The sequence below is a fragment of the Athene noctua genome, chromosome 22 (assembly GCF_965140245.1).
Source record: "Athene noctua chromosome 22, bAthNoc1.hap1.1, whole genome shotgun sequence".
NCBI lineage: Eukaryota > Metazoa > Chordata > Aves > Strigiformes > Strigidae > Athene > Athene noctua.
This window is the reverse complement of record NC_134058.1, coordinates 1071655-1099128: the sequence shown is the minus strand read 5'-3', so window position 1 is coordinate 1099128 and position 27474 is coordinate 1071655. Positions and strand designations below refer to the sequence as shown.

Below are 27474 nucleotides of genomic sequence, written 5' to 3'. Positions count from 1 at the left end.
AGAGCCACTGTTCACCCCAGAGAGCCCCACGTTACCAAGACAATTATTAGCTGACAGACCACATGCACACTTACACGCAAACAGCAGCAAGGCAGAGCCACGAACTCCAGTTTACGTGTTCAGTGCTGGAGCAGCGGGCTGGGAATGACTGGCTTTTGGCTTTATTTGCGATCCTTTTGCTTCTGGATTTTTCCAGCAAAACAAAGGGCACGTGGTGAACTTGCCCCTTCAGCGTGTGTCTCGCTGCGCTCGTGAGCGTGCTCCCGCAGTGGGACTGTGTGCTGCTCTGGGCACGGTGGGCACCACTTCCTTCGGTGGCTTTTTTTCTGCTCAGGTCACCAGTCCCGACTGGAACACCCAGGCTCACACAGTTGTTTTTAGCAAACTCTGGAGCATGACTATATTCTGAGAAAAAACAGCAAATGGCCTTTGTAATACCATCGCCCAGGAATTCTTTCCACTTGTATGAAAATATCCCTCAAAAAAAATGGAAAAATGTGGCAAATAAAGCTGTGAGGGAGAAGTGGTTTAATAAAAACAACAGCAGCAGCAGATGCTGGAAGGCAAACTCCAAGCTCCACCCCGGTACCTCTGAACCTCTAGTTTGGGGCAGGCAAACAACAGGAATTCAAGAAATTGTCCCAGGAATCAACAGCATCTGAACTGTCACGTCTGGACACTCACTGTCCAAGCAGACCCATGACCAACATCCCAGGGAAGAGGGTTTTGGGTTTATTATGGCCACAGCTCCACAGAGCCCTGCTTATTTTCACTCGTCTGTCACACCTAGTGCCTCCCATGTGGACTAGAAAAGTAGTTGAGGTGAAAATGAAGACTGACTTGAACCTTCTCACAATCTAGTTTATATATTAGTACTGGAAACGCCGTATCTGGCACACCGTGTATCAAAAGCAGAAGTACCACAGCACTGAGAGTTACTTCTCCTGAAGCAGAATAAACTACGGAACTGCAAAGAAGTCAAAACTGTACGTGTCCACGCCGAAGAACAGCAAATGTTATGGACCCGGTAATCGAAACTTGTTAGGGAAGGCTACCAGGATGCTGAGAAACAAAGGAACACGCAGTCCGTCGCCATCGTCACAACTCCCCTGCAGAGAGGGCGGCTGCGAGCAGGTAAACCCGTGTGAGCACCTTTCGTACGATGCCACCTACTTACAGGTAGGAAGAGGCCACGAAGAATTAGAGATTCTCAAGAAATTTAAAACGGTGACTCACCAATGCAGGTCCTGCCGTCTGTGTGCAGGCGAAACCCTGGCTTGCATTCACAATAGTAAGAGCCAAGGGTGTTCACACACCTGTGCTGGCAGCCCCCGTTGTGGACCTGGCACTCATCAACATCTGCAAAAGAAAAGGGAAGAGGGGAAAAAAATTCAGAGGAGTGGGCATGACGGTGTCTGAAGTCAGGATTATTTATCCTCTGCTGACTGACTCCCGCTTTGAGGAACGAACGCAGAGGGAACAAGATTGCCATGTCGTTATGTTTAATCGCTCGAGCTGTGTGAGAAATTGCAAGGACAGGGGTGTAATCAGTGGGGAAAAAAAGCATCCTATTTGTCAATTGACATAAACCATCCTTCATCCAGTTCACCTTCCCCCATTCGCACTAAGATCATGGATTAACTAATATTTTACACTTCCGAACTCTTTCTGTGTTGAAAACAGGCTCGGCTAGTCCATTTGGTACGTGGGAGAAGGTAGAGCGAAGACCTAGGGCTCCAGACTGACAGGAAGCGATAGGAAGCAGCGACCTTCGGCGCCGCAGCAGCAGACGTTCTCCTCCGGCCCAGCCGGCCTCAGCCTTTCGCAGCACAAAAGCTGGTTTCCACTGAGCCCAGCCCTGCCAGAGGTGAGAGCCTTTACTGTCCCGCTTCCCATCTCAGCACCTTGCAAAGCATTTAACAGATTTCGGGCCATTCGTGCCCAGAACTCACTCGCCCTGCTGCTGAAATGCAGCAAAATCTGGGGTACGTGGCGATAAGCTGCGCTCAGAATTGCTCTGCGTCGCTGGCGATGAGGAAGAAAACACATTAATACCTGGAGAAAGTCGTTACAATCTGCTCAGAATTAGACAACATTTAAGAACACGATGGAGTCCAAGCGGACAAAGGGCAGAACACAAACAGTGAGACTCTGTCGGCAGGTGCCCGGCCGCCTGCCCCCAGCTCCGCGACCAGAGCAAGCCCGGGAGAGCCGAGGCAGCCGCTCCCGCACCAGGGAATCCACTTGGCCCGCAGAACGGGGCATGTCCAGTTCTATCGCTAAAACCACAGGCCCTCGAACAAAAGGCATTCTCTGAGCCAGAAAAATCTTCTGCCAAGCGCTGAGCAACCTTTCAGGGGCTGAAATGGGAAGAAGCCCATGAGTTCTTGGTAAAAACTCCTGTTATATTTTATTATCAAAGCTTCAACACCAGGGAGGTAGACGTCAGCGTGTTACAGAAGGGGAGATTCCTTCCTGCTTCACAGACCTTAAATCGCCTTTAAGCGCTGGGAATAACTTCCAGAGCGGAGCAGAAATGTAAAAATGCTTGGAGTGCCCAGTTAGATGGTGCTGAGACGCGCCTCAGGAGCTTGGCAAAGGCAACATCAACATAAGACGCCTTCATGGGCTATGAACAGAAATAACAGGGATATGGTGGAGTCGGGACCCGTCAGTGTTAGGTCAGGGGTTGCACTAGATGATCTTCAAGGTCTTTGCCAACCCAGGAGATTCTGTGACTCTGAGTAGAGATGTTTGTGGGTAAAGCTGTGCAGTTCCTTAATTCCTGACATTTGTGTGTGTCTGTGTGTGCGTGCACGCTGCCGGCCAGGCTGGAAAGGATCAGAGATCCCTGGTCAGATGGGGGAACCAGCTCACATCCACGCTAAGAGCAAACGCCCAGCCAGCAATTCCTTTTGCCACGGAGAGAAAACTTCAGTAGCTCGGGCTCTCTGTGCACCTTCCACGGTCGGGGAAGGCGCCTTCAGCACACACAACCATTTCCCGCTGGCACGGCGGAGCGGGTCACGCAGGACGCCAGGGAGCCAAGCTGAGCAGTGAACCGGCGCCGTTTCATCAATGACTGTTACTAATCAGATAAAGAAACATTTCCTCAATGAATCACGGCAGGGCGTCACCCCCGGCTGTGTCTTTGCAAGCCAGCGGGCGCAAAAACCTGCTCAGGCCTCCCCCTCGCCCAGCGCCCGCGTCGCGCTGCCCTGCCCGAGGCCTCGCCCGGCTCCTGCCCGTCGAAAAACCACAGGAAAAGGAGAAATGCAACCTTGACTGAAGCCGGCGCTGAAATCTTGCATGAATCAGATTCATTTTACAGTAATCAGATTAATTGCCAGCAAAATCAGGCAAGCAGCGAGCGAACGGCCTGGCTCAGGGGAGACACGGGAAGCCAGCGGGAAAGGGGATGCTGGTTGGACTTGCCATTTCTGAGCTACACAGGAATAATAAAAAAATCATTGTTTTCTCAGAATACTTTTCCTTAGAAGGCTCCTCACTGCTTAAAAAGTTAAAACCTGAATCTCAGAGCACATGAAAACGTCCCTCTGCCCCTTCTGTCCTGGCGAGGTCTGGTGAACCCACGGTCTTGGCGTCCGACGTCCCACGGCCACACCAGGCTCCTGAGCTCCCCACCGCAGCTCGTGGGCTTCACTCACCCAGCAGAAACGGTAATTTCTGTCAGGCCAGGCCTTTGCTCCTTCAGTGGACTCTAGATTCCTCCTCTGGGCATTTTAGACGGTTTGGGTATTTTCTTCCTGTTTTTTTCCGAGACACTTAATTTTTAAAGAAAGGAAAATGAAGAGATTTTTGAGGTGAAACATAAGCTTCAAATGATGCTTTCCGAAGAGTAACCCAAATCCAAACCAGCTTTTCAGGGGGGGAAAGAATGCTGTGGCATGAATCTGAGAAGCCTGTCAAAGCAACCTTGCTCCAATTAAATCCTTCTCCTCCGCGAAGGCTTCACACAACGGGAACGCACAGAGCCCCGAGCCCCCAACAGCCCAGGGCAGCTCCTCGGGAGCGGCGCCACCGCGCGTCCACCCCAGCCCTTCCTCTGCAAACCTGCAGCCCCCCAGCGTCCCCACAAAACTTGGCCTTGGGCGTTCAGGTCTGATGCCTCGGCGAGGAGATGGCCCACGGCCCATCGCTCACCGCGGGAGGACGGTGGCACGAGGGAAGGGCACTGGGTCCTCCCGCGGTGAGCGGCGGGGCCGTGTCTCCGGCAGAGCTGGCAGGAGCCTGGGCACAGCTTCCCAGCAGGGCAGAGGGGGCCACTTTCATACTTTCATACTTTTTTTCTTTTTTTTTTTTTTTTTTTAAAACATCCCTATGGGCAGAAGTAGCTATTAATACACAGAACTGGCTCTGTTCAGCTCCAGAACAGCAAAACTGGGGTTTGGGAAGATTTTATATAGACTAAGAAAGTTTTCTGGTCTGAATTTAACACAACTATTCCACTGCCTCCCTTCAACTCTAATCCGGAACCATAGAGAATTTACTGTCCAAAAAAGTTAGCGATGTGTTGAATAAACTTCTTACTTTCACCCCATTACTCATACTCAGTAATTACATATCTCCTCTCTAAACGTCTCTCCCTCCCCCTCTGTATTCTTCACCCTCTAAATCTCTGTAATTAGGGGGCCGTCCCCACCCCAAAGCCCCCCCTGCCCCGTCCCACTTTGGCCGGGGGAAGCAGCTGGTCCTTTCTCGTGCCCCAGCTGCGGAGACACCCATCACCTTCGCCGCCGCACGCTCCCCACGTAACCCGCCACGTCCCGCTCTCCCTTCTGGAGCCCCACTTATCACCTTCTGCAGTAACAGATTTTTGGACACAGATTACACGAGGGTGGGACCAAAGTAAAACCTCTCACCCTTCACACCCCTGACGGGAGGGCAGCAGCGTCGTCCCCCAAGAAATCTCAGGTTTGTGTCTTTGGAAGTCACACCGCTGCGCAATTTGCCCAAACAAATTCAAACTCTGGTCTGAGCGCAGGGAGAGAGGAGGCGCCTCCCGGGCAGACGCTCGACGGCGAGTTTGCATTTTCTGGTGGGGACCAGTTGTTTTTGGTCCTGGGGCTGCAGCTGCTGTGGCAGCTGCACCAACACTCGCAGAGGGGGAGAGGAGCGCTAGCGAGCTCCCAGCTGGGGGGCCGCAGGGCTTTCTCTGCTTTGACCCGAAGCGCGTTGCTGAACAGAGGGACCGGCGCTGGCGGCGTGCTGGGGCCGCTCTGGATGCCGGAGGATCGCTCTGCCCTGCCCGAGTGGCCGCAGCGGCTCGTGCCGGGGAAGGGGAAACGTTCCCGCTCCGCTGCACATGCCGGGCAGCCCTTGCCCCGCCGTGCCCCAGCGCCGGGGCCCGTCCTGCCGCCAGGTTTGATCCCCCACACCCTGCAGCAAACAGTACGGAGAGAGGAAAGAGGCAAGAGCTGCGCTCCCAGAGGACCGGCGATGGAGGAAGGGCGACACATTGGCCATGGGGACAGGCAAGGGGCATCCACTGGCCACCCCCAGCAGCGGCAGCAGCATCTCCGGCCTGCCCAGGCGTGCACAAGGCTCGCCAGGGAGTGATTCACCCAGAACACAAACCGCGAAGCAGCAGGAGCCACCCCCCGGGGCCAGGACGGCATCGCCGCGAAGGGTCACGTTGCCCTCGGTGCACGTCTTGGCAGTACAAGGACCCGAAAACCTACGTGACGCTTTGTGAGATGCGGTTTGTGGCACACTGGGGTTATTTTCCTAGCGGATTGCTGACAAAATCTGGTTGAAATTAATATACCAAAGAAAGAAAATTAGAAGCATACCGACTTCTCTTCTGAGGAGGGTAGCTGACACCGAGCAACCCAGAGCCACGCCAGGATGGAGCACGCCAAGGCCACGCGCCTGCATGCTCCACGCCATGGATGGGACGGCCGATACCAGGTGGAGCCCACCAAGGCAGACACAAAACCAAACACAGCAAGAGCCTGGGAGTGGGATTTGGCTTATTGGGTAGGGAAACCCCCCTGCTGCGTAAGGAAACCGCATCCGCAAGGACACGGGGCTCACCCGAGAAACAGCCAATGCTCGTCAGCCTCTTCCCCGAGCAGAAACAATCCACTGGGCCTCAGGTACCGGCTAGGTGGGCCTACGGGGGTAATGCTGTAATCAAACGTGGGGAAGATGAACACAAGACCAAAAAAAAAAAAAAAAATGGAGAAGAATGCGAGGAGGCAACTTTGGTCAAGTGCACTCGCTGACCACGCACAGGTCCTTCGAGAAGAAACCCTGTGATTTGTCTCCAACAAGAGCTCTGTGTCGGAGGAAAGAAAGTGGCAACAGCAGCTCTGCAAATTACTCAATATTTGGTACAGAGGCAGTTTATCTCCTCTGGAAGGCTGAGGAGGAGGAGGAGACGGATCCCAGCTGGAAGCACAGGCAGCAGATACGCTGCTAAGGTTCGCTCTGTCGGGCCAAAGAGCGGTGCCAAGCTTTATCCCTGCGGCAATTAGCCTGGATTACAGAGCAGGCTGCAGGGAAAAGGTTAATTAAACTCCATCAAGATGAGCATGTGTGGGATTTAGCGACTTTATCTTTCCGGTACCAGTTTGCTGAAGCTAATTCAGCACTTTTAAGAAGTAAAGAGACTGGAAGGAGACGAGGCGAGCGCGGCACGCTGGGCGGCTGGAGGCAGAGGAGCTGCCCCGCGCTACAGACACGGGTTAGAAACTCAGGGCACGGAGGAGGCGTTAAAGGAGAATCCCCCTGCCCGTTGCTCCGTGTCTCGCACAGCCCCGGGTGCGGGTAACCCGGAGGCACCGCAGGCCCTGTCAGTCCAGGCTCCCCTCGCCGACCGCGCGGGGAAGACGTGGGAGAGGACGGTGCCTCATCCCCGAGGCCTTTCCCTCCTCCAGGACGAGGAGGAACGGTACCTGCCTCGGGCTGGTCTCGGCTTGGAATCTGAGTGACTCACGTGAGGAAGGAAGAAAGATCATTTTGGGTGGTCAAAATGCCTCCACACCCTGTTTTCGCCTTGTGAAACGGGCACTTAGGAAAGCCCTGAGGGCTCTCTGGGAGCTGCAGTTATTGGGGCTGGCACTCCTGCCGCTGCAGCCCCTCCTGGGCAGACGGGAGATGCCAGTGGCTTTCCCACGCTGCCTGCGCCATCCCCAACGGCAGCAGCTTCCAAAGGCCCTTCAGGAACCGATGCGCTGGTTTTACAATCATCTGATGAAGCGAAAATGCATCAGGGAGCTGTTTTGCCTCAGCCACTTGCTTTGTCCTCACCTCACCTTTTTTTGCCTCCAAGCCAGCCGCTGGGAGAGTCGCCCAGCTCTCACTTGTGCTCACGTTTCTGTCTCCGGATGGTGCTGATAATTAGGTATTACTCAGAGGGGGGCAGAGGAGCACGTAACAACAAGCAGGCAGCCTGCTCTCAACTTGCTGCTACGCTCCCCGGCTCAGACCTTCCCTCGTGGCTTTGTTTCACCCCTCTTCTCTGCTCAGGGTCTCATTCTGACGGGAAACATCCCCGTGCAGAGGCACGTTGGCTCGGTCCCCGCCGTGCCGAGGGAGCTCATGGGCAGGCGCCGACCGATGGAAACGCAGGTCGCTGCTGCAGGAGCTAATGGGAACCACGTAATCAAACAAAAGCGAAGCCCTGTGCTGTTTTCTGACCTGCTTTAGAGAACCGTGGAGAGAGTATCACGGCACCAGGTCAACCTCCCTGTGACGGTTTAATGCAAGTCCCCAGCAGAGCACAAGGATGGCTCCACTCAGCTCAGCTGTGTGAGGCTCCAGCAGAGCCCTGTTTGCACACAGAGGCATTTTAGGGCACTCCAGACCTCCATGACACACCGCTAGTGGGAGGCTCGGGAGCTCAGGTGGTGTTTTCATCAGTCCCTCGAAGTGGAAGGGAAAAAAAAAAAACAACCAACACCTCTTCACTCTCCGTTCATACAATAAAACGGCCGGTGAAAGGCCTCTCCAGCAGTTCCCCTGTCGGCTTTGCTTTTCTGCAGCTGCCTGACGGAGGGATCACGTCTGCGTGGACGCGTGCACGGCCTGGGCAGTGGTGGGGGGACACGCTCCACGGGAACTGCTGCACAGCACCGTGAAAATCACACGGCCCAGAGAAGGGCTGCGGCTACCCGCTGACCTCCGGGGCAGCGAAGGAAAAATCATCAGCCCAAACCACAGCGATACCAAGTTCAGGGCGAGCAACGCGTCTACGCTCACCTCCTCTGCCCCCTTGGCACCCCCTCAGCGTTACAGCAGTGTCCCACCCTCCTGCCCACCCTGGGGGGCTCTACCTGCACACCGCTGGGGCTGCAGAATGGGGGGGCACGTCTTCAGGGACACACACACACACACACACATACACACACACCCAGCCCCTCAGCTCAGGTCACGTCTCCTGAGGATCTACTTTGCATTCAAAGGCAAAAATTAAGTTCCCTGAAAAACGGTTTTGTTTGTTAAAAGCGCCCGAAGAGCACGGTCCGGGCGGCAGGGAAGAGGCAGCAGCTCCGGGCGCTCCTGGAAGCACCGGGGCCAAAACTTCTCTGGGTGTCAGCAAACTGTGCAGAAAAGACTCATCCCACCGGAGGAGAGAGCCGAGGTGTGTGCCTGAGCCAGGCTTCGCCCCTCCATCTGCCCCTTCCGTCAAAGGTCCCGTGCACAGGAACGGTGTCTCATGCTGCAACACGTCAAAAATTCACTTGTTTACAGAGACAGAAAGAGAGAAGAATATTTTTTTTCCTGTCTTCTTTTGTTATTGTCAGCTGGGAGGGCCTGAAGGCTGTGGTGGGTTGGATTGGGTTTGGTTTATTTTGTAATCTGCACCTACTTCTTTGTAAACTCTGTAGGAAAATTAGACATAACTGCTCAGAGGAAAGACATATTTAGCTTATCTGCCAGATTTTGGCTTGCAAATGTCTGGATATTCACCCCTTTTCTGAAGATGAAAAAAAAAAAACAAAAAAACCCCACAAGCTCCTGGACAAAGAGGCTTAGCGATCACACACTTACCAGCAGTTATGTTTCCTTTTCCCCAGGTTCAGAGCAGTTTTAAGAATGACCAGAATGCCCGGGTGAAGGCGCTTTGCTTTTCTGCTTGAAATTCTAAATTACATTCCTCCTGAACATGAGAAAAACACCTCAGCCTTGCAGACTGAAAGATCCCTCACACAAACGTCAGGCTAAAGCCACGAGCGTGCCCGGAGCTGCCCGTCCGTGGAGCCCGGATAAGCAGGACCAGGCTCAGGCTCAGGACGCGGTAGGGAAGGGGGGGGCTGGAGGTTTATATTCTGGACACGGAGCTGGATCTCAGGAGCTTCTCTTGGAGAAGTCACATGAGCCAACGTAGTCGGATGGAGACAGCAAATGCCATCTGAGTTTGAGACAAACATCTCATCTCTAAATAACAAAACAGCAAGTCACCCCGTTTCCAAAGGTCTGGCACATCTCACAAATACTCTGCTATCACTTTTATAACCGACTGCTCGGGGCATTTATTTATTAGGATTATCTCACGATGAGAAAATGCATTCCTCGATGTCTACATTACTCACAAGCACCCAAAGTCTTTCGTGAACTTCACATATTCTCCATTATTTCCTAAATCTTCAGGCAACCACAAACTTTATCCGCCGCTGTCAGCCGAGCGCACGAGGAGGAAGGAACAGGTGTGTGTGCACTCGCGGAACTTCCACCTCGCCTCAGCCAGCGCACAGAAACGTTCAGGAAAAGATAACGGAAAGCAGCAAAAAAGCGTTTATTGCCTCCTTGCAGCGCCCGACAGCGCAGCAGAAAGCGCCGATGTCAGAGACCAACCAACCAGAAGGGCTGGGCCCGCTCCCGAGGGACGGCAACGCCGGGGCGACCTCGGCCGCAGGCGCACGGAGCGACCCCGGCCCCTCCACCTGCCCCCGGCCACGGGGCAACAGGCTCCCGGCGCCTGGCTTGGGGATTTGCTTCCACCAGACGCTGGTGAGCCCGAACGTTTCCGTGCAGAGAAGCGATCTGCGCTCCTGCGGCTGCGGCCCCCCGCCCGGCCCGTGGCCCCCCCAGTCGCCGCTGCCAGAGGATTCCCCTCGCGCACAGACACCACCGAGTCCCCCCGAGCCCCGGCAGGACCCCACCGCAGAGGGCTCGCGCAACCCAGGCAAAGTCCGTCTCACAGAGGGAAAGGCGGATTTTTGTCACGATAAAACAGCCCCGTGTTCCGCGTATTGCCCTGGACCGGGGTGAGACCCCTCGGCGCTGAGGGAAAAAACGACTCGAGGCACCCGAACAGAACGAACGCGTTCGGTCCCTGAGGGACCGTCGCACAGCAGGTCTCCGCGCCCGACCCGCCGAGCAGCTGATGGAAGGAAACTTCTTCCTTCCCCCTCTGCCAGAACGGACTTTCCCGAGTTCCAGACGCGCCGGAGGCGGCCGGTGCCGCCGGTACCGCGCAGGGACGATCCCGATCCCGGTCCCGGCGGAGGCGCAGGCAGGTCACCGGCGTGTGACCTTTGCTGCCGCCAGCCCAGGGCTACCGGGAGCCCCCGCAGCGCCCCCAGCCCCGCTACATACCTGTGCTCAGGTCGGGGGGGGCCCCGCCGTACCCCGCACGCCCCAGGTAACAGGGGTAGCAGCTCCTCCAGAGGTAGGGGTAGTGGTTGCCGGCGGTTTCGGGGAGGCCACCCAAAAAACCGAAGCCCCACAGCAGCACCCAGAGCTGCCGCTGCTCCTGCCCCATGACGGGAAGCGCGGGGGGCACTCGGGTGGCGAAAAAGACCCCCCCGAGCCGCGCCGCGCCTGGGTGCCGAGCTGCGGGAGCCGGGGAGAAAGAAAACAAAACAAAATAAAACAAAAAAGACGACGAAAAACAACCGACCAAAGAGCCGACAGGCACGCAAAGCGCCGGGAGAGCGGGGCGAGGAGCGCGGCGGTGATGCGCGGGGGGGCGGCTCTGCCCGCGGGCGGGTCCGCTCCGCTCCGCGCCGCCCCGCAGGTAGAGCCAAGCCCGGCCGCCCCCCGGCCCCCCCCGCCCTGCGCCCTCGCCATGGGATAAAGCGGCGGTTTTGCCCCAACGGCCCCCGAAGGAGCCCCCGGGAGCGGCCCCCGGGGAGCAGCCGCCCTCAGCCCCGGCGGGGGGGGGGGGGGCTGCTGGTCATGCCCTGGGGGTGTCGCCTCTGGGTGCCTGATGTGACCCTCACCCCTCCTGAAACAACCCACAGCCGAAGGATCCGCAACGCCCTGCAAACCCGCGCTGGGCTCGTCTGAAAATCCCGAAAAAAGCGCAAATTTCCCTCACGGAAACGCGACGGCTCCAACAGAAAACCATCCCATCGCCGCCTCCTGCGAGACGGAGCCTAGGATTTTATTTTACCTTTTTTCACGAAGCAAGAAGTACAAAGAGCTGATCGGATTTTCCAGAGGCAAGCTCAAAAAGCCTCATTTAACTTTTTGGAATGTTTTGAAACAACGTGCTCGCAGGGTTGAGCTGGGGGAGCCCAGGCCCTGCGACTCGGAGACGGTTGAGCAGTATGATTTGGCTGTAAGTAAAGTTCCAAATTAAAACTCGTGGTTTAGCCTGCAATGAATAGCATTCCGTGAAGAATTTTGAAACACGGAGAGAAGCTGAATCCAGGAAGAAAATGACACCGTCAGGCTCTCGCTGCAGCGGTTTCCAGGGGACGGTGGGCTCAGGCAGGTCGCTCCGAGCGGGAGCAGCTCCCGGACGCTTCGGCTCATCTTAAAACTCCCAAGGGCCCACGCGCTTTTCATGAATGCTTCTTTAACAAACATATCCGACCCCAAAAATTTGTCAGTTACTTTGTGGGAAAAAAAAAAAATAATGTAACCGTTCCGAAAGATGCTGCAGGTTTTTAGAAACGGTCTGGAGAAGTGAAATCAGTGCAAAGCCCCAATGTGCCGCAGCCCCCATCCCGCAGCCACCTTCCCCCCGCAGCCCGCCGGCTCTGCCAGGGCCCCCCGAGGAGATGCTCAGCGTTGGGGGGTGAGGAGAGGGGACCCCGGGGCAGAAGAGGGACAGGAGGAGGGGAACTGCTGGAGGGGGGTGACCGAGGCACCAGAAGCGATGCCTGCCCCCCCCTCGCCCCGTGCCGAACCCTCTGGCCCTCGCGCTGCGCCTTGGCCGCTCGCCGCCGTCCTGCTGGAAGCTGCTTCCAGAGGGGGTGAATCCCCCCCGCCGCCCCTGCGCCTCGCTCCTGCCCCGGCGGGGCTCCTCGGGAACCCTCCCTCCGCGCAGCGACGCTGAAGCCACCACCACGGCCAGCGTTGACACTTCTCCTGTAAATGTTTCCAGGAGTGTTGACATGCAGAAATGAATGTTGCCACAGAGCTATGAGAAACGGCTTAGACCGACTGCCTCAGTGCAGGGATGTTACCAAGACACTGTCTACGCGACGCTGCCCGGAACGCAGCTGCAGCGGAGCGAGCGCCGCTCTCCCAGAGCCCCCGACTCCAGCGGCACCAGCGGGACCTTTCCAGGGGCTCCACGACCTGGAAATTCCTCCCGGCCGGGCACACGCAGCTCCCCACAAAGAGCGCTTGCTCCTTGCCCTGCAGAAACAAATGCCAGCGCAGCTGCTGGTACTCAACAAATTATGTGACAAAGTTGTTCAATCTCATATTTTCTTAGACTGCTAAAAAAAAAAAAAAAATAATGATGAGAGGCTCAGACTTTTCCAGACGGCTCTGCGGTATAACACGTGTATCAAAAGTACATCGGGCTTGAACATAAACTGAATCCTGCTTATGTAATAAGTTATGCTTGGCCAGGTTTGAGCCAGCCCGAGCTTCCTTGTCACCTAATTTACTTCAACTGATTAAGTACTAAGAGTTGGTTTGGGTACGGGAACAGTTACAGTCGTTACTGCTTCCTGTGAAATCAACTGGGAGAGCGTTACCGGCCAGAGGGGTTCTTGAAATGGGAGCGAACAGGACCAAACCCGTAACTCTCATGGAATTTCATTTAGACTCAGTCTTAGCATCACTAAACTCTCCTCAGAACCCAAACAAATTACAGCTGACGATGTGGTCCTTCGCAGTTCAACGGCGTGTTAAGTCCCAGAGTTGATTCACCCCTGCACAGACAGGGGATCCCTGCGCAGCCAGCCGAGGCAGACGCGAGCGCTTCAATCTTCATCCAAAAACTACCCAAACCCTGAACCAAGTTTCCTCTGACATTTTAAAAAGGATTTTGCGGTTAAAAGGAAGTAGCCCAACGGAGAATGTAAAAGCAGTCCAGAAGGGAAGGGGAGGCGAGAGGAACAGGCTGAGGCAGGGGGTTGTGGCCTCGGGGGTCAGCACCGCACGAGCCCTCACCCCGTGGGGCGTGTAAAAAGCGCGTGGCGGCCGTGGCCTGGGAACACGAGCGGTGCCAGAGGATTTACAGCTGCTGGCTCGTGTCTCTGCACAACGGAGGGACGAGCAGCGGATGCGCGTTCAACCGTCCCTGCTCGGCGTCTTCCCCGCTGCGCCCTTCCACGGGGGACACGCCGCCCCTTTGGGTTCGCCTCCTGCCCTCGGCCACCTGGGGCTCCTGCGGGCATTTCACCTTACCCGCTAATTTTAACTAAAGAAGATATCACAGGAATAGCTTAGAGGAAGAAATGGGAACGAGCACAAACTGGAAAAGCGAAGAGCTTTTCGTTTTTCCAGCTGCAGAGTTTGAACTCCCTCTTCCTTCCAGTCGGAACTTGGCTTATTTCAAAAGAGCCATCGAGCGCTCCTGAGCCATTCCAAAGGGAATTTAAAGAGGGGCAAGGTCCCATGGGCCGGTGTTCTGTAACGGCACCTGATTAACTGGCCCGTGGCACCGGCACGCCCCAGCTCCCTGAACTCCTCGGCAAGTTGAGGCTTGTCTGGCACCAACCCAAGAGAAGCTCCTGGAAGGGTTTTGGAAGCTGGAAGATGAAGGTTCGCCCCCTGTAGTTAAAGGCCAGCCCGAAGCAAAGGCCACCCCTCGAACAGACAATGATGGTTTAGGGAGTTTTGTCCCCTTTTTTGTCTCCCGATAGTCTTTCAGGTCAGAGAGAAGTTTGGCACCACCCGGATCCATCTACATTGAGAGGAACTTCAAATTCCAACCCGTTTAGCCAGGACATCTTGGCTCCGTGGGGCAGAGCTCGGGCGCCCCGTCCTTGCACCGTGCTGCAACGTTGGCTGGCGAAGAGTCCGATAAACAAACAGCCCAGGAAATTTAACACATACCGATCACAGGCCACAGGCCAAAATGGATTCCGGACAGTTTTGAACCCCTCTACGTAAAGAAAACGTGTGCTGGTAATTAAATGAACGGAGACCCCCGTGTGCTGAATTAGGTTTATTACACACGATCCAGCTAAAGCATGAATTTTCATTTCTTTTTGGAGCTAACGGCCCTGTCCTAAGGCAGCTATGAAAAGTTCAAATATGTTTCTCTATGCGCAGCGGTGCTTAAAAGGGTAAAATAAGCAACAATTTGTGAGAATTATGTTGTAGAGGTTTGGTTTCTGATGTTGCTAGGAGCTCTGCCCCCTGCGTCCTTAGCTGAGCTCTCTCCATCACACCCATCGCTGGTGCAGAGCCCTGTGCGCGCCGACGCTTCCAAAAGTGTCTGCAAGGGTCCCGGTTTTCTGCAAAACCTCCTCCAGCAAAACGAGAAAGTTGAAGGATGACTTAGTTCCATTGCAAAAAGGAGCTCCTTTCCCTGGGACATAACTTAAACCTGAACCGATGGCAGCCAATGGATCTAGAAAAGGGGCTTCCGCATCCTTCAAGTCCCAGCGTGAGCGGTAACGTGCAGTGGAACCTCAAGAAGATCTTGTTCAAAGAACTTCAGCACCCCTAGAATTGGCCATACCTCACAAATTGATGTAAAAAAGAAAACCCGCTCGTTGCCTGTAAAAATCCCAATACAATGTCCCCAAACCACTCTACAGACAGCCCTTCCACTCTAGATAAAACTAGAAACACAGAAATACTTGAGAGGCTCGTGGCTACGAGTGTAACCATCCTCTAGTCAACACAACAGAAACACTCTACGAGCACCTAAGTCAACTGTGTGTTATTGATACTGGTAAATCATCCAAAAACTGGCAGTGTGTAAGGTTTCCGTGCCACCCTAGGTCACTAGCTCAACTTCAAGCCACGTAAATAAAGAGGAGAGCTGATGCCACCCAGGGACTCAGGGCCAGTATTAAGTAGCTTCTCAGACAGATCCCAGATGGGTACAAGAGCTAATCGGCTCCTTTCCTGGTAGCGTTAGCAAAGCAGCCCGGGGCTGAATAAATCCAAGGGTGGATTTGCTTTCTAACTATAATCCCGTTAGCTCAGAAGTGAAAACAGACTGGGGAGCCAAACGCCGCTGGTGCTACTGCCCGTCTGCCTGTTCCGTGGACAAGAAAGACCAAGCCAGGAGCCTTTCAGGGAGGTCCCACGCACACACACGCGCCCCAACCCCGTCCCGTGGTGGATGTTGCTGGCAGCGGGCAGCAGCAGGCAGCAAGGGGTAACCGGGGGGTCCTGTAGCTCAGAAGATGTCACATGTCACCATCTCAACTTGTCGTTGCCAAGTGTGCCAAGCTCTGGACAGCCAAACGTTGCAAGTATCTCTTTCTCTGCAGCGTTGCAGGAGAACGTTGACACTCATTTTAAGATCCCAGTCATCAGCCAAGCAGTCGACAACACCTTGGCAGGAAGGAAATTCCTTTTTTTTTTTGCCCCATGCTCCTGCAATGGTATCCCCCATCTCCCCTGTCTCTACTGAGAGTGAACTCAGGTCATTTTAACCAATTCTGGGCAGGAAAAGCAGCAAGTTCTCCCTGAGCTATAACACCCCTCTGTTCTACGTAGAGGTTAGGTTGGGAAGTCCTCATGTATTTTTTTTTCTTCAAAAAATTCCCTACCTTAGAAGCCAACACTGGCTCCCAGTAGCTTTCTGCCTCTGCACACAAGCCATCCTGCTGACGTTATTGTGCAGCTATTTGTTTAGCAGATACTTCAAAGAGGATGGCTCCGAAGAGGCCAGCTGGACGTCACCGAGCCAGGCCAGCGCCAGGAAGCGAGTCACAAGGGGGAAGCAAGTGAACTGCCGGCCCTTGAACCCGCGACTCGTCTTCTCAGGCCACCCTCGGGAAAGGGGCAAGGTCCAAACCCTCCTGTCCTACACGGAGCCAACAAAGGGCTCCAAACATCTAAGCTCATGTTTTGGAGCCCAGGCTGATTTATTCAGGCTCCGTCAGGACACAGATCAAGAAAAGTTGGACATTTTGCAAACTGTAAACATCAGTCGGTGCCTTTTGCCTTTTCTAATCTCCCCTGTCTGTACAAATCCGATCTAATCCCGTCCCCTCCTCTTCACACGTGCGTTAGCATGCAGGGTATCTGGACAGGGTTTTTTACCTGATGTAAAAATAAAAATTAATGCAGAAAGTGGCGAGCACAGCAGGGCCCACCCGCGATCACAGCAGTGAGACTGATGGAGGAGTGCAAACCACGGAGAGGACAACCAGCACCCGCTGTGCTGGCGTGTGGACATTCACCCTTGAGCAAAATGGGAGTATGAGAGCGATGCGGCCCAATGCAAACTCCAGTCTCAGTTAATTTAGGGCTTAATATTTCCTGTGCTCTTTTTTTGGTTTGCCTGATCACACCTGCAGACAGAACAAATGCAGGCAGAAGGAGAGAGGGGCTGCAGGAAGATGATGGCACGTATTGTCCCCCCCTGCCCCCAGTCAGACAAAGCGGGGACTGAGGGGGCACAGGGGGGCTCTGTGGGCACAGCTAATTACAAATAATTCCAAGAATATATGCAAAGGGATTCACATTGTCTCCCCTAAAAGAATAAAAAAAAAAAAAAGGATTGTTTGTTTCCACCAAAATCCTGAACCTCTTAATCATCTGAGAAGCTAATCCTCACCAGGGGAATTCTGGGGAAACTGAAAATATTTTAGCTTGGCTAAGATAAGGGCAGAGCTGTTTATTTCACACATCTCTACAGGGGTACAGAGCCAGGAAATACTTTTCAGTTATTTTCAACAAAACAAGACAAATGTACCAAATTGGCAAGAAAGTGACATTTTTCTGCTGAATACTTTAATGTCCAAGCCGATATCCACAGAAATGACTCTTTCCCAGTTTGTCAGCAATCTCTGTTAACCATTCTGACTATTTTGGGGCTTCTGCTAAGCAAACCAGTGCCGAAAATTTGTGAGAAGCCCATCGCAGCAACTCAACCACCCTAAGCCATCGATAGAGCCGCCTGCAGCGGGCGCGGGCTCCCGGGCTCGGGTCTGCAGGAGCCCAGGAAGGTGCCTCACTCGGATACTGTCAGGGAATGCTGGAACTGCAGTATACTAATTAAAAAAATAAAATAAAAAAAAAAAAAAAAGAAGTATCTCGTTCTTGGCTCTGATAAGCAAATAGCTTTTTGCATTTTTCTGCCTCCCAGCTCCGGCCGCCGCGAACACGCAGCGCTCGCCCAGACGCCGCCGCCCAGGGAGGAAGGGACGGGGCAGCTGCTGCGGGCGCAGGAGCACAGACTCGGGCTGCAGGAGCCGCACGACGCGAGGCCTCCTCCGAGAACCACGCTGACACAAATCCCATCTAGCATTTGCATTTTACAAACACAAAACCGCGTCTTCTCTTCCACTGGGGTTTGAAAGGAGGAGATTTAGAAAGTGGCAGACAGGGAACAGTGTGATCACACAGAGTCCAACGGAGAAATCTCATCTCTTTCGAAGCAATAAAACACACACCGTCGACTTCAGCCGGATCCAGATCCCACCCTGAACACTTCGCTTCCATCCAGGTCAGACTTTCCTTCTACAACCATGATTTATACCTCGGGGCGCACCGCGGGAAGGGAGCGCTTTGTTAAAGCACCTCAGGAGCGCCCACGACAGGGGCGAGGAGAGGGACGACCCAAGAGCGTGTCCCTGGGAGCCCCTCGCAGGCGGCGCGGGGCCGTCCCGTCCCTACCTGCACAGGCCCTCCCGTCCCGGGCCAGCCGCCGCCCCGCCGCGCACTTGCAGTAGAAGCTGCCGATGGTGTTGCAGCACTGGGACTCGCAGCCGCCGTTGCCCACCTCGCACTCGTTCACGTCTGGAAGAGAGGAGAAGGGGAGCCCGGGTGAGCTGCAGCTGCACGAGAGCAAAACCAACTGCTTGCTACACCCTGCTCTGCTGTTATTAACTCCGCAGAGCGGTAAGAAGGAACGTTAACCAACGGTCCCCCCCAGTGCATCCTCGAGGACGTCGCCACCCCAAAGACTCCTACCCTGGATGAGCACCAGCACTCACGTAGATACAAACACACTCGTTATCCCTCTGTAAGAGCCACCTTGTTCATGAAAATGAGAAGGCCAATTTTTTTTTTACATTAAAAATCTGTTGATTTAGAAGTTTTACTTTCTCATCTTAAAAATCAGAGTGGGAGAACTTTTATACCTTTCCGCTAAAATTCCCCCACAAGTTGCCTGAATCGTATTAACCCAGAGAAGACTAAACTAAAAGGCTGAAAAAATTAAAATATCCACGTAGTACACACGTTCTACTCATGTTTGTAACCCAAGTGCAGAATAAATCATGTTCCCTACGGAAACCAGAGCTTTCTCTTCCCCTCAGCGGGGCGTGGGCCAGACCTTTAGGGAACACAGAGCCCCTTTCTCAGATTACCTTTTAATAGAGCGAATGACTAATTGCCAGGTGAAAATGGAGGAATTACCACCCGCCTTGTTACCTAAACACAGGCTCCCTCTGCTCCTCTGAGGGATTTAACAACTGGGAACCCAAATGAGCAGAAATCTGCACCTCCCCTCTAACTCGGAAGCATCCTCCTCCCGAAAGCCCATCTGGAAGCTATTCACAAGCACTGGAGATGCTTTCCAGTCAAGCGTTTTCACACCTCACCAAAACACACGAGAGCTACTTTAATTAGTCCAAAAAAAAAAAAAAAAAAAAAATAGACTGTGTGAGTTGCCAAGGCTCCCAATGTACAACATACGGGCTGGCTCCACGACCCCAGACTGACAGACTGAAGCCTCCAAGACCTGCACTCAGTAGCCCCCGGCACCACCTGCCCAGGCCTTCCGGGCAAGCGCGGGCAGCGGGAGCTGGCCAGGCGGCAGGGGAGCTGCTCCCACGCCGGGCTCTAAAACCCCGCTCTCGCACAGCCCGCGTGTCCTCAGGCCCTGGGAGAAACACCAAAACATTTTCTATCTCCGAACCATCTTCTGCCTACAAAACAGCGGGGAGAGGGCAAGGAGGAAACCTTGCCCCGCACCAACGTTTGGCCGTTTTATTCTTCTCATTCATTACGGATCAAAATCCAGCCCAGCTTAGGAAATGCCAAGTTTCAGTTAGACACGCAAAATAGACGGGGAAGTTTCAGAAAGATTTATCGGTTGTTGGCAAATTCTTGACATTTGGCACTAAGCAAGGCACTCTAAAAATGTATTTGTGCTTAAGAAGCTACTTTTTTTTGCTCTGTAAAGAAGCATTTCCTTAAAAGAAAGGAGAAAAATGGAGACAAATACTGTTTTAAGGCACTTGGTCTGGATGGAAGAATAACGAGCTGTAGCTTTGCCAAAAACGCATGCTTCGGCCATACTGTACTCTGTACATTTCCTTCTGCTACTGCAGATAAATCTTGGTTTTCTTTTGCTCGCCCAGAGCCGCCAGAGCTCGCGCTCTGCCGGGAGCCAGCCCCGTTTCCATCTGCTCGGAGCCTGACTCGAGCGCTGCTGCCTCCACGGCCAGACGCAGCCAGAATCCTCGGAGGAGCCGCGGGGAGCAGGGCAAGGGCAGGCACCCCCGCGAGCACACAGCCCCCCCAAAGGCAGGCGGGGACCTGTGCACCGTTAGAAAGGAAAAAAAAATAAAAGCTGTCGGGGTGAGCTATTGCGAGAGCAGCGCCGTCCCGCTCCCTGCGGCTCTCGCTCCGTCGGGCAGCCCCACACGACGCCGGGTGGAATTTCACTGCGGATGCAAAGAGAGGTTGGACACTGAGTGGGGGGGCATCCCCCGGCACCCACCGCGCTCTGCGCCGCCGGCAGCGTGTCCCCCCCGTGGGAAAAGGCTCCTGCCCACCAGGATAAAAGGTGCCTGCGGGCGGCGGGCTAACCCGGCAAGCCAAAAGGAATGAAACGTATCACGGCCAAGAATAGAGTTGGAGAAGGACAGCGATCAAAACAAGGCTGATGTGATCAAAGAGACCCACCGTTTCACTCCCTCAGCCCCTTCCCGCTCCGTCCTGCCCGGGCTGGGAATTCCCCGACTACTTCTGAAACACCAGACCGTGCAAGTTTGGTTTGATTTCTCAGAAATCTTAAGACCTGCCGGAGCTTAACGAAATCCCCAAGGGTTTATATTTGCTTAATCCTCTCACTGCAGCGCCCTGCCAGGCCCAGGAGAGCCACAGCCCTTCCCAAACGCTTTGTGCAAGACAGGTTACCAGGTGGTTAGTAGGAGCCTGCCCAGCCGTGCCCTCCCGCTCGCTGACAAGGGATTTTCACACTACAGGTGTTAAAAGTATGAATTCAGGAACTCTACGCATTTTAATTAGATTTTCATGTACAGTAACCGCCTACACGCCATATCGGTTTGAAGAAAGGTGTGTTACTGCAACAACTGGAAGAGGAAGAGTTTTTTTAACCAGTTCTGGAAGTAATTGTTCACCAGTTGAAGGCTTTCCTACTTTCAGCAAAGATCCAGCAAGACTTCTACAGACTGTCCTACTCTGAAGTGCTTTCAGGAGAGATGCCGGCCCTGGCAGACTCACTAACAGGTGACACGACGGACCCTGTTTTATGTGTTGTAAGAAAAGCGACTCCGAGTGCCCTGAGCGACGTTCACAAATACAAGAGAAAATTCTTGTTCCTGCTGTGTCCATTGTTCCTGTAACCATTATCACACGGTTTCTATTTCCACAACCAGTATCGGTGGTCAGACACGTCAACTGGGCAATGCAGTATTTCAAAGAAATACTTACTGACTCCTTACGGAGAGCAGAAGGGGAATTAGGAAATGTGACCCTGGGGGATTTTATAAAACTTAGAGAAGGCTTAAGAATTTGAAAACCAGGTGTTTTAGAAGCCAAAAGGGCAGCTGGAGGCAATGAAGCGTCTGTCATGCTGAGTTAGGCAAGGAAAGAGGAGTAAGAAAGGCTCGGTGGTTTGAAGGTCCTTCCACAATGCAAGTAGCCTGCTAGGAGCATTCAGGGAGAAGTTCATGATCCAAAACAAGGCTGTCTTCGTCCCGCTCGTCCTCACAATGTTTCATGGTTTGACAAGCCTCTTGCTCAGCTTCTCACCCAGCAACACCTTACAGCTACGCCTGTGCCATCCATCTCTCGCTGTGGAGACCTTTCCAAGGCCATAAATCCAGACTGTGACCTTATGGTTAGACAGAAAGCACAAGGGGAGAGGGAAAGACTCCTAAACACCAAGGAACAAAGCCAATTTGGGCAACATGAAGTGCGTTTACCTCAAATGAATGTCTACAGAGAACAGCAGCTGCATTTTGAAAGGATTCGAGCAGCTGTTTGTTCCGGGTCTCACGCCTGACGTTTCAGAGGCAAATGAACGCAAAACCCGATCAACTAGACAACCACAAATCACAAAGGTGCCTTCAACTGAAAGCCTGACTTTTCTGTGGGCCCGCAGCAGGACTCAATGTCACCCAACTCAGAGCAGAGCCACAGATCAGCCGCTGGCTTTTCGAAGGGCTTTGCTGTCTTGGTTTCACAAGCTGAGAGGAGCTCGTCGCTGAGCTCGAGGGGCTCGGTAGCTCTGCTGTGTTTGTGCTGGATGCAGCTGGAGTTTAGGGGTTTGTTGCGTTTTTTGTCATTCTTTAACAGCAGCTTTTGGATAAAGTTCCCTTCAATCTTTGAAATGGACACAGTCTCAGCAGATTCTCCGTAAAACATGTTTCCCCAGAAGGATGCAGCGAGAGCAGGAGTTATTCTTGCCTCCATGTTTTGTAAAAATAAGCATTGTGGTTAGACTCTACAAACACTACTTTCAGTTTCTTAGAGCTTGTACTTATCAAAGCATTATGAAACTTCCTTCCTCCATGTGAAAGATATGATTCATAAACAGAAGGAAGAGCATTCCTCCCCCGCCAGCTCACCACTGCCTGCCTCCCTCGTCCGCCGCGACCCCAACCGCCCGCTCCTGCCCCGGGCCCGCTGCGGCTCAGAGCCGACCTCTGCCCCAACTGCGGGTGGATTTCACACCCCGACTTTCCTAAGGAGGGAACCCCAGTGTCCCGCTCGGGGCGATCAGCCAAAGCGTGAAAGCTCACAGCAGGGAGAGCCCGACACGGGCTGGGAGGCTCCGTGCTTGTTCCTCCTGCACCTGGACGCTGCCACCGTTGCACTTCAGAGCCTTAATTGCCATTGCACTCCAAGGGCATTAACTGCCAATCGTGGCAGAAAAGTGGCTCTGAGACAGTAACGCCCATCCTTATTTTGAAAAGGGGGAGAGCCTGACATTAACTATTTTGCTACCATCAACGTGGGGCTGTTGGGCCATCCTGAGTTCTAAGATCTTTGGACAAAGGATACCTTGAAAGTGTAGTCAACCCCCCAGCACAGAAGTAGGAGATTTATTTTGCCTCTGCCAGGCAGCTATGAATCAGCTGTCACCGCCAGCCAGGTGCCACGAAAAGAGAGGTAAAGGTTGGTCCCTAAATCAAACCTGGACCTCCTGAAGCTGCGAGCTAACTAGGAGCAGCTGTGCTGGAATCGGTCCCCGTGGGCCCTTGGGAGGAAAGATTATATATTATTCCCTGGAGGTCGCCGTGCCTCTTTGAAACAACCCATTAGTATTTCAGAAAAATGTGACGGCTGCAGGCATCCCCTCGCTCCGCGTGCGTGGCTTACCTACGGAGGGCGGGCAGGCCATACGCCACCCAAGATTCCAGACACTCTCCTCCTTTCCCCCGGGGACGGTGCCCGGGGTGCCTCCCTGCAGGGAGGGGTGCGGGTCTCAGGGGCAGGTCGTGGCACAGCACGTGCTGCCCACAGAGCAAAGCACCCCGGGCGCTCCGGGCAGCCGCCGCCGCCTCCCCCCTCCATGCACCAGCACAAACCCAGGGCTGCTTCAGCCGAGCCCCAGGCCGGGCCCAGGGAGCACGTGCTCCTGAAATCCCTGCCCCACGTCAACATCAATCCTGCCTAGAACTTTCTTGGACTTGTATTTCCTGATGAACTCAAAACTCGGTTCAAGTTCACTAAAAGGTCTGAAATTCTTTCAAGGAAACCAGGACTGGGTGTGAGCATAAAAAGGGCCAAGTTAAGATTTCCCACTGAAGCCATGCAAAAGTCACAGATCCTTCACACTTCTCGCAGGGAATCCAGTCAAGTGTGTCACTGACTAAAGTCTGTCCAAACTCCATAATTCAAACCCAGCCTGCGCGACTGTGATCCTCCCTTGGCCCTGAACATTGCACATCTTTTCACAAAACAAGCCTGGGGAAGAAAAGAGCGTGAAGCCGCACGTGGCGCAACAGCAAGGCATGAAAGGACCACTAACAGCCTCACCCGTGCTTGGAGACGTGACTGCAGGTGCACAACCACCCATAAATGTTTGGGGTTTCAGATGTAAGTCTGCTGCAGGCTGCTCAAAGCCTCAGTGGCGGGGGGAGAGGTAAATGGAGACAGGCCTGCACGAGACCCGCAGGTTATTCGGATGCACTTTCTGTGTCCGGATTACTCGCGGAGTTTCTATCACCTGGGAAATGCAACTTTCCACCTGCACTAGGTGATTTTTCCAAACAAAAAGTCCGACAATACCAGCGAGTCAATTCGGACCTCAGCAAGGAGCGGCCGTCCCTTCAGGCCCTCACCTTCCCCGCGCAGCAGGAGCGTGCCAGGGCTCTGCCCCATCCCCGCCGACGGTTCCCTGCAGACCCTTGAAACCAAGTATGGGTCGCCTTGACTCGCACCCACAGGCTCCACCTATACTTGATCTCCAAGGTCACGCACAGAGGATATCAAGGGGCTCCTGGAAACCTGCTCCTGAGACAGGCTCTTCCCACCCTTAGCTTTATTTGTACATTTGCTGAAGTGCCATGTCAACGCAAATAAATTCAATATGAAACTTCCTACGGGACTCCTGTTAAAACTTGGTTTCAATTCATCTCTGTCCGCAGAACACGTACAAGGTTGCTTTTTATTTTTTAAGCAAGAGTTAGGAACACATAAGAGACTATTGTACCGAACTTTCACACATACAACCCTTTTTGTTCAGATAATGGTTTAAAAACGCCAATCTTCAGATAACTCACATCCCCGCTAAATTAAAGGCAGGCAGGAATCAGGAGCTATACGTGCAGTGTAACTGCTAATATCTGGTTTGTTCTCTGTGTCCCAGAGAACTCCCAGAGAAGGGGACACTGTGTGACCAGTCCCCAGGCAGCTCTTCTGCTGCATCTCAGCCCCGACCAGCAGCGTCTCTCTGAACACACACAGGGTGCTCCAACACCCTGCAGCCCCCCCGTCGCTCCTCTGGCTCCCTGCTCCCCCCAGGCAGCGAGCACCGCAGGTTTTAAAGCACTGCAGGAGTTTATATTCATGCTCGTTACCTTTAGGAATCGCCTACCTAGGCAGTGCCCAGGCTGGCCAAGAACAACTTCAAGGGTCCTGTGATAAAATCTGCTTTGTGTAATCCTCCCCAGCCTGACCTTCAAACATTCAAAGAAACCCAGGACATTGGAAGCGGCAGGGCTGCAATATGAAAAGAAATATATCTTTATAGTTAAATGAAAAAAAAATAAAAAAATCCATCTATATTTTTAAGGAGCTTTGCAGAGGAATACTTAGACTTTTTACAGAAGTTCAGTCACACACAACTAATGACCATGTTTCTCATAAAACTAAATTCATCTGCCTTGGGAGAATTTCACACTGCTACTTCAGCCTTGCACCTGTGCAAGATTTGTTTCAAATATATTCTCAGTCCCCAGCTGAGTCCAAATCCCTCCCAGTATCAGAAAGGACAGCGACCGCCTCTCCTCCCTGCACCGTCTGCACGGCACCGCACAGCTCTGGGGGCCTGTACTCATCATCCCTCGGGCACTTCTCTCTGCACCGGCTCGGAAATGTCCTTCGAAATGCATCCAGGTACGGCCCTTGTGCGCAGCCGGGACAGACCAGAGGGACAGCCCAGCTGGGCTGGGTTTAGGGCTCACCTTTAGGACTGCCGTGACATCAGCACTAGGCTCGGACACTCGCTCCCTCCCAGAACCATCTGAGGCCCTGTGGTTCCCTTTGCCCCGTGCAAACACGGTGTGTGCCGGGAGCCCCCGTCCCTGCCGCCGTCCCCACCCAGCCCGCGCCAGGGGCAGCCCCTCCCCATGCCACAGCCGCGGCTCCAGCCACCACAGAGGCTGACAGCACTCCAAATCAAAACCAGAGCTGCGTTTCTTGGTAAACCAAACGTTTTGGAGGATCCACGTTTGGGTGATAGGATTTGGGATGACAGGTAAGCCTGGCTTAGCCAGGACCGAGGCTGAACGCTATGGTGGTGGTACCTGTTCTGCATCAACCTGGTGTTCACAAACTCACTGGGACACGTTTTGCTAGGAAAGGCTTCAAATCAAATACTGATAACAGTAGGTATTCCGATCCTTTATACGAATGCCCAAGTCATTTTAAGGAAAACAGAATTCAAGCACATCTGGTATTTTATTTATGGAGGTTACACACTCCCACATGAAAGAAACCATCTCCTTAAACTGATAACAAAACCCCCCACTTTTCCATCTGCCTTTGGGCTAAGAGACCATTAACGTTCGCAGCCCATTGTCAAGCGACTTTACAACACCTTGTAAAAAGGCCTGAAGGCAGCTTCGATGCCAAGAGGCCCCAGTTTTGTAGCATCTGGCTTTCCCTTGAACAAGGCCCCTGCCCCTTTCCAGCACACCCAGAAAACACACCATGAAGCGACAGAGTCATCTCCCAGCTCAGCAGCACACACTCGCCAGCCAGTTCCGGGGGTCGGGGCAGAGAACGTGACCCTCGACAGAAGAAGGAGCATCATGTCCTGACGGCCCACGAGCGGGGAGCGAGCTCCAGACCACACAAATCATCTCGGCTCTCTGCACCTTCACAGTGCCCTGGAAAGGAGGACCAGGGCCCAAACTTCGGTGCCAATGTGCCAACCTCTTCCCTATCCCAGCAGGTTAAGTTTTGACGTGGCTTAATTTCCCCTAATTGAGCAAAACCGCTCAGTGTGGCCGGCGAGAGGAGTCGGCAAGAGATTTTCTCCGTTCCACGGCCAGCTCTGCCTTTTTTCCTCTCAGCACATACAATTGCAAGTAAACACGAGCTGGCCGCAAAGAGAACTTTGTGGTAAACTCCAGGTCAGAGGAGCATAAGACTGAGCCTTCACATTTGGTATTTACAAGACTAGAAGCTTTCTGTCACGTCCTGCTGGCAGGGCAGCATCCCCACCCGGGCTGGGCACTTGGGTTTCTCAAACACCTACTGAAAGGGGATGGTTCAGGTCCCCAGAGCTCACAACACGCACCCTGCAAGCCAACAAAGGCTTGTGGCTACCCTTCCAAATTCCAGATTAATTCATTGGAAAGGATTATCCCGAAGTAAATAAAACCTGTGAAATCTGTTTTGCCAACAGAATCTGCACTTACATACACAGCATTGTATACACACACATATATAACTGCCATCTGTAATTTTTTCCCCAAAAAAAAGTCTATACACTTTAAAAAACCATATATTTTTTCTTTTTTTTTAGGGAAGTAACCTTTAATAAGACCAAAAAAATAGACAAACATTGCTGCACTTTGTTTGACCGGAAAAAAAGAGATAAAGAAAACTGCTACGCAGTCTATACAGATCAAATGTGGTTAAAATTGAGATACAATCACTTCTATCTAATTCCAAAGGGATAATCCTGCAGCTCTTCAACGGGAAAACTACTCTCCGCAGTCAGAGGGTGAGGGAGGCTCTCGGAAGAGAGACCCAGCGCTGAAGGACGGGCTCTGGAGCAGAGCAGAGAGGCTCTATCCCCTCCCTCTGGCCGTAAAGAAATTTAACAGACTTACAGCTCTTGGGAAAGGGCCCTGCCAGTGTTGAACTGGATCAATTCACTTCAGAGGTGAAAAGCTGCACAATTACTCTCTAAAAATCAAGTTGCTGTAGCATATCCTCAGTAAAACAGTTGTACTGGGAGAAAACCCCCAAGAATTTGAGCCGCTCTGTTTTATAGCCATTATAACACAGCCCGTTTAACGAAGCTGCCATAAGATTCTCCCAATAACAAGCACCCTGATAACCTAAAGGAACTAGAGAACGTGCCTTATCTAGTACTTAAAGGTAAGCAGTTAAGCACGGAAATAGTGGAACCGCACGGGTCTGACCGATGCTTCTGCGTGGTTGAATTTGGGTCGAAAGAAAATATTTCCAATTGCTCTCAGAAAATCTGCCCAAGTGATGAGCCAAGAGCAGGCTGTGGCACAGCCACGG

General features: G+C 53.3%; 1 protein-coding gene across 2 annotated transcripts in view; it reads right to left on the bottom strand.

The window, feature by feature from the left end:
• Window positions 1-27474, bottom strand: part of MEGF6 (multiple EGF like domains 6) — a 94004-nt gene that overhangs the window by 34563 nt on the left and 31967 nt on the right. The window contains exons 5-6 of one of the 2 annotated variants that reach the window (XM_074924627.1): window positions 17965-18087; window positions 1237-1359 (exon numbers count right to left, since the gene is read on the bottom strand). In XM_074924627.1, coding sequence (XP_074780728.1) covers window positions 1237-1359; window positions 17965-18087 — 246 coding nt within the window. The remainder of the gene's footprint in view (window positions 1-1236; window positions 1360-17964; window positions 18088-27474) is intronic. The other variant, XM_074924628.1, reaches the window with a different exon arrangement.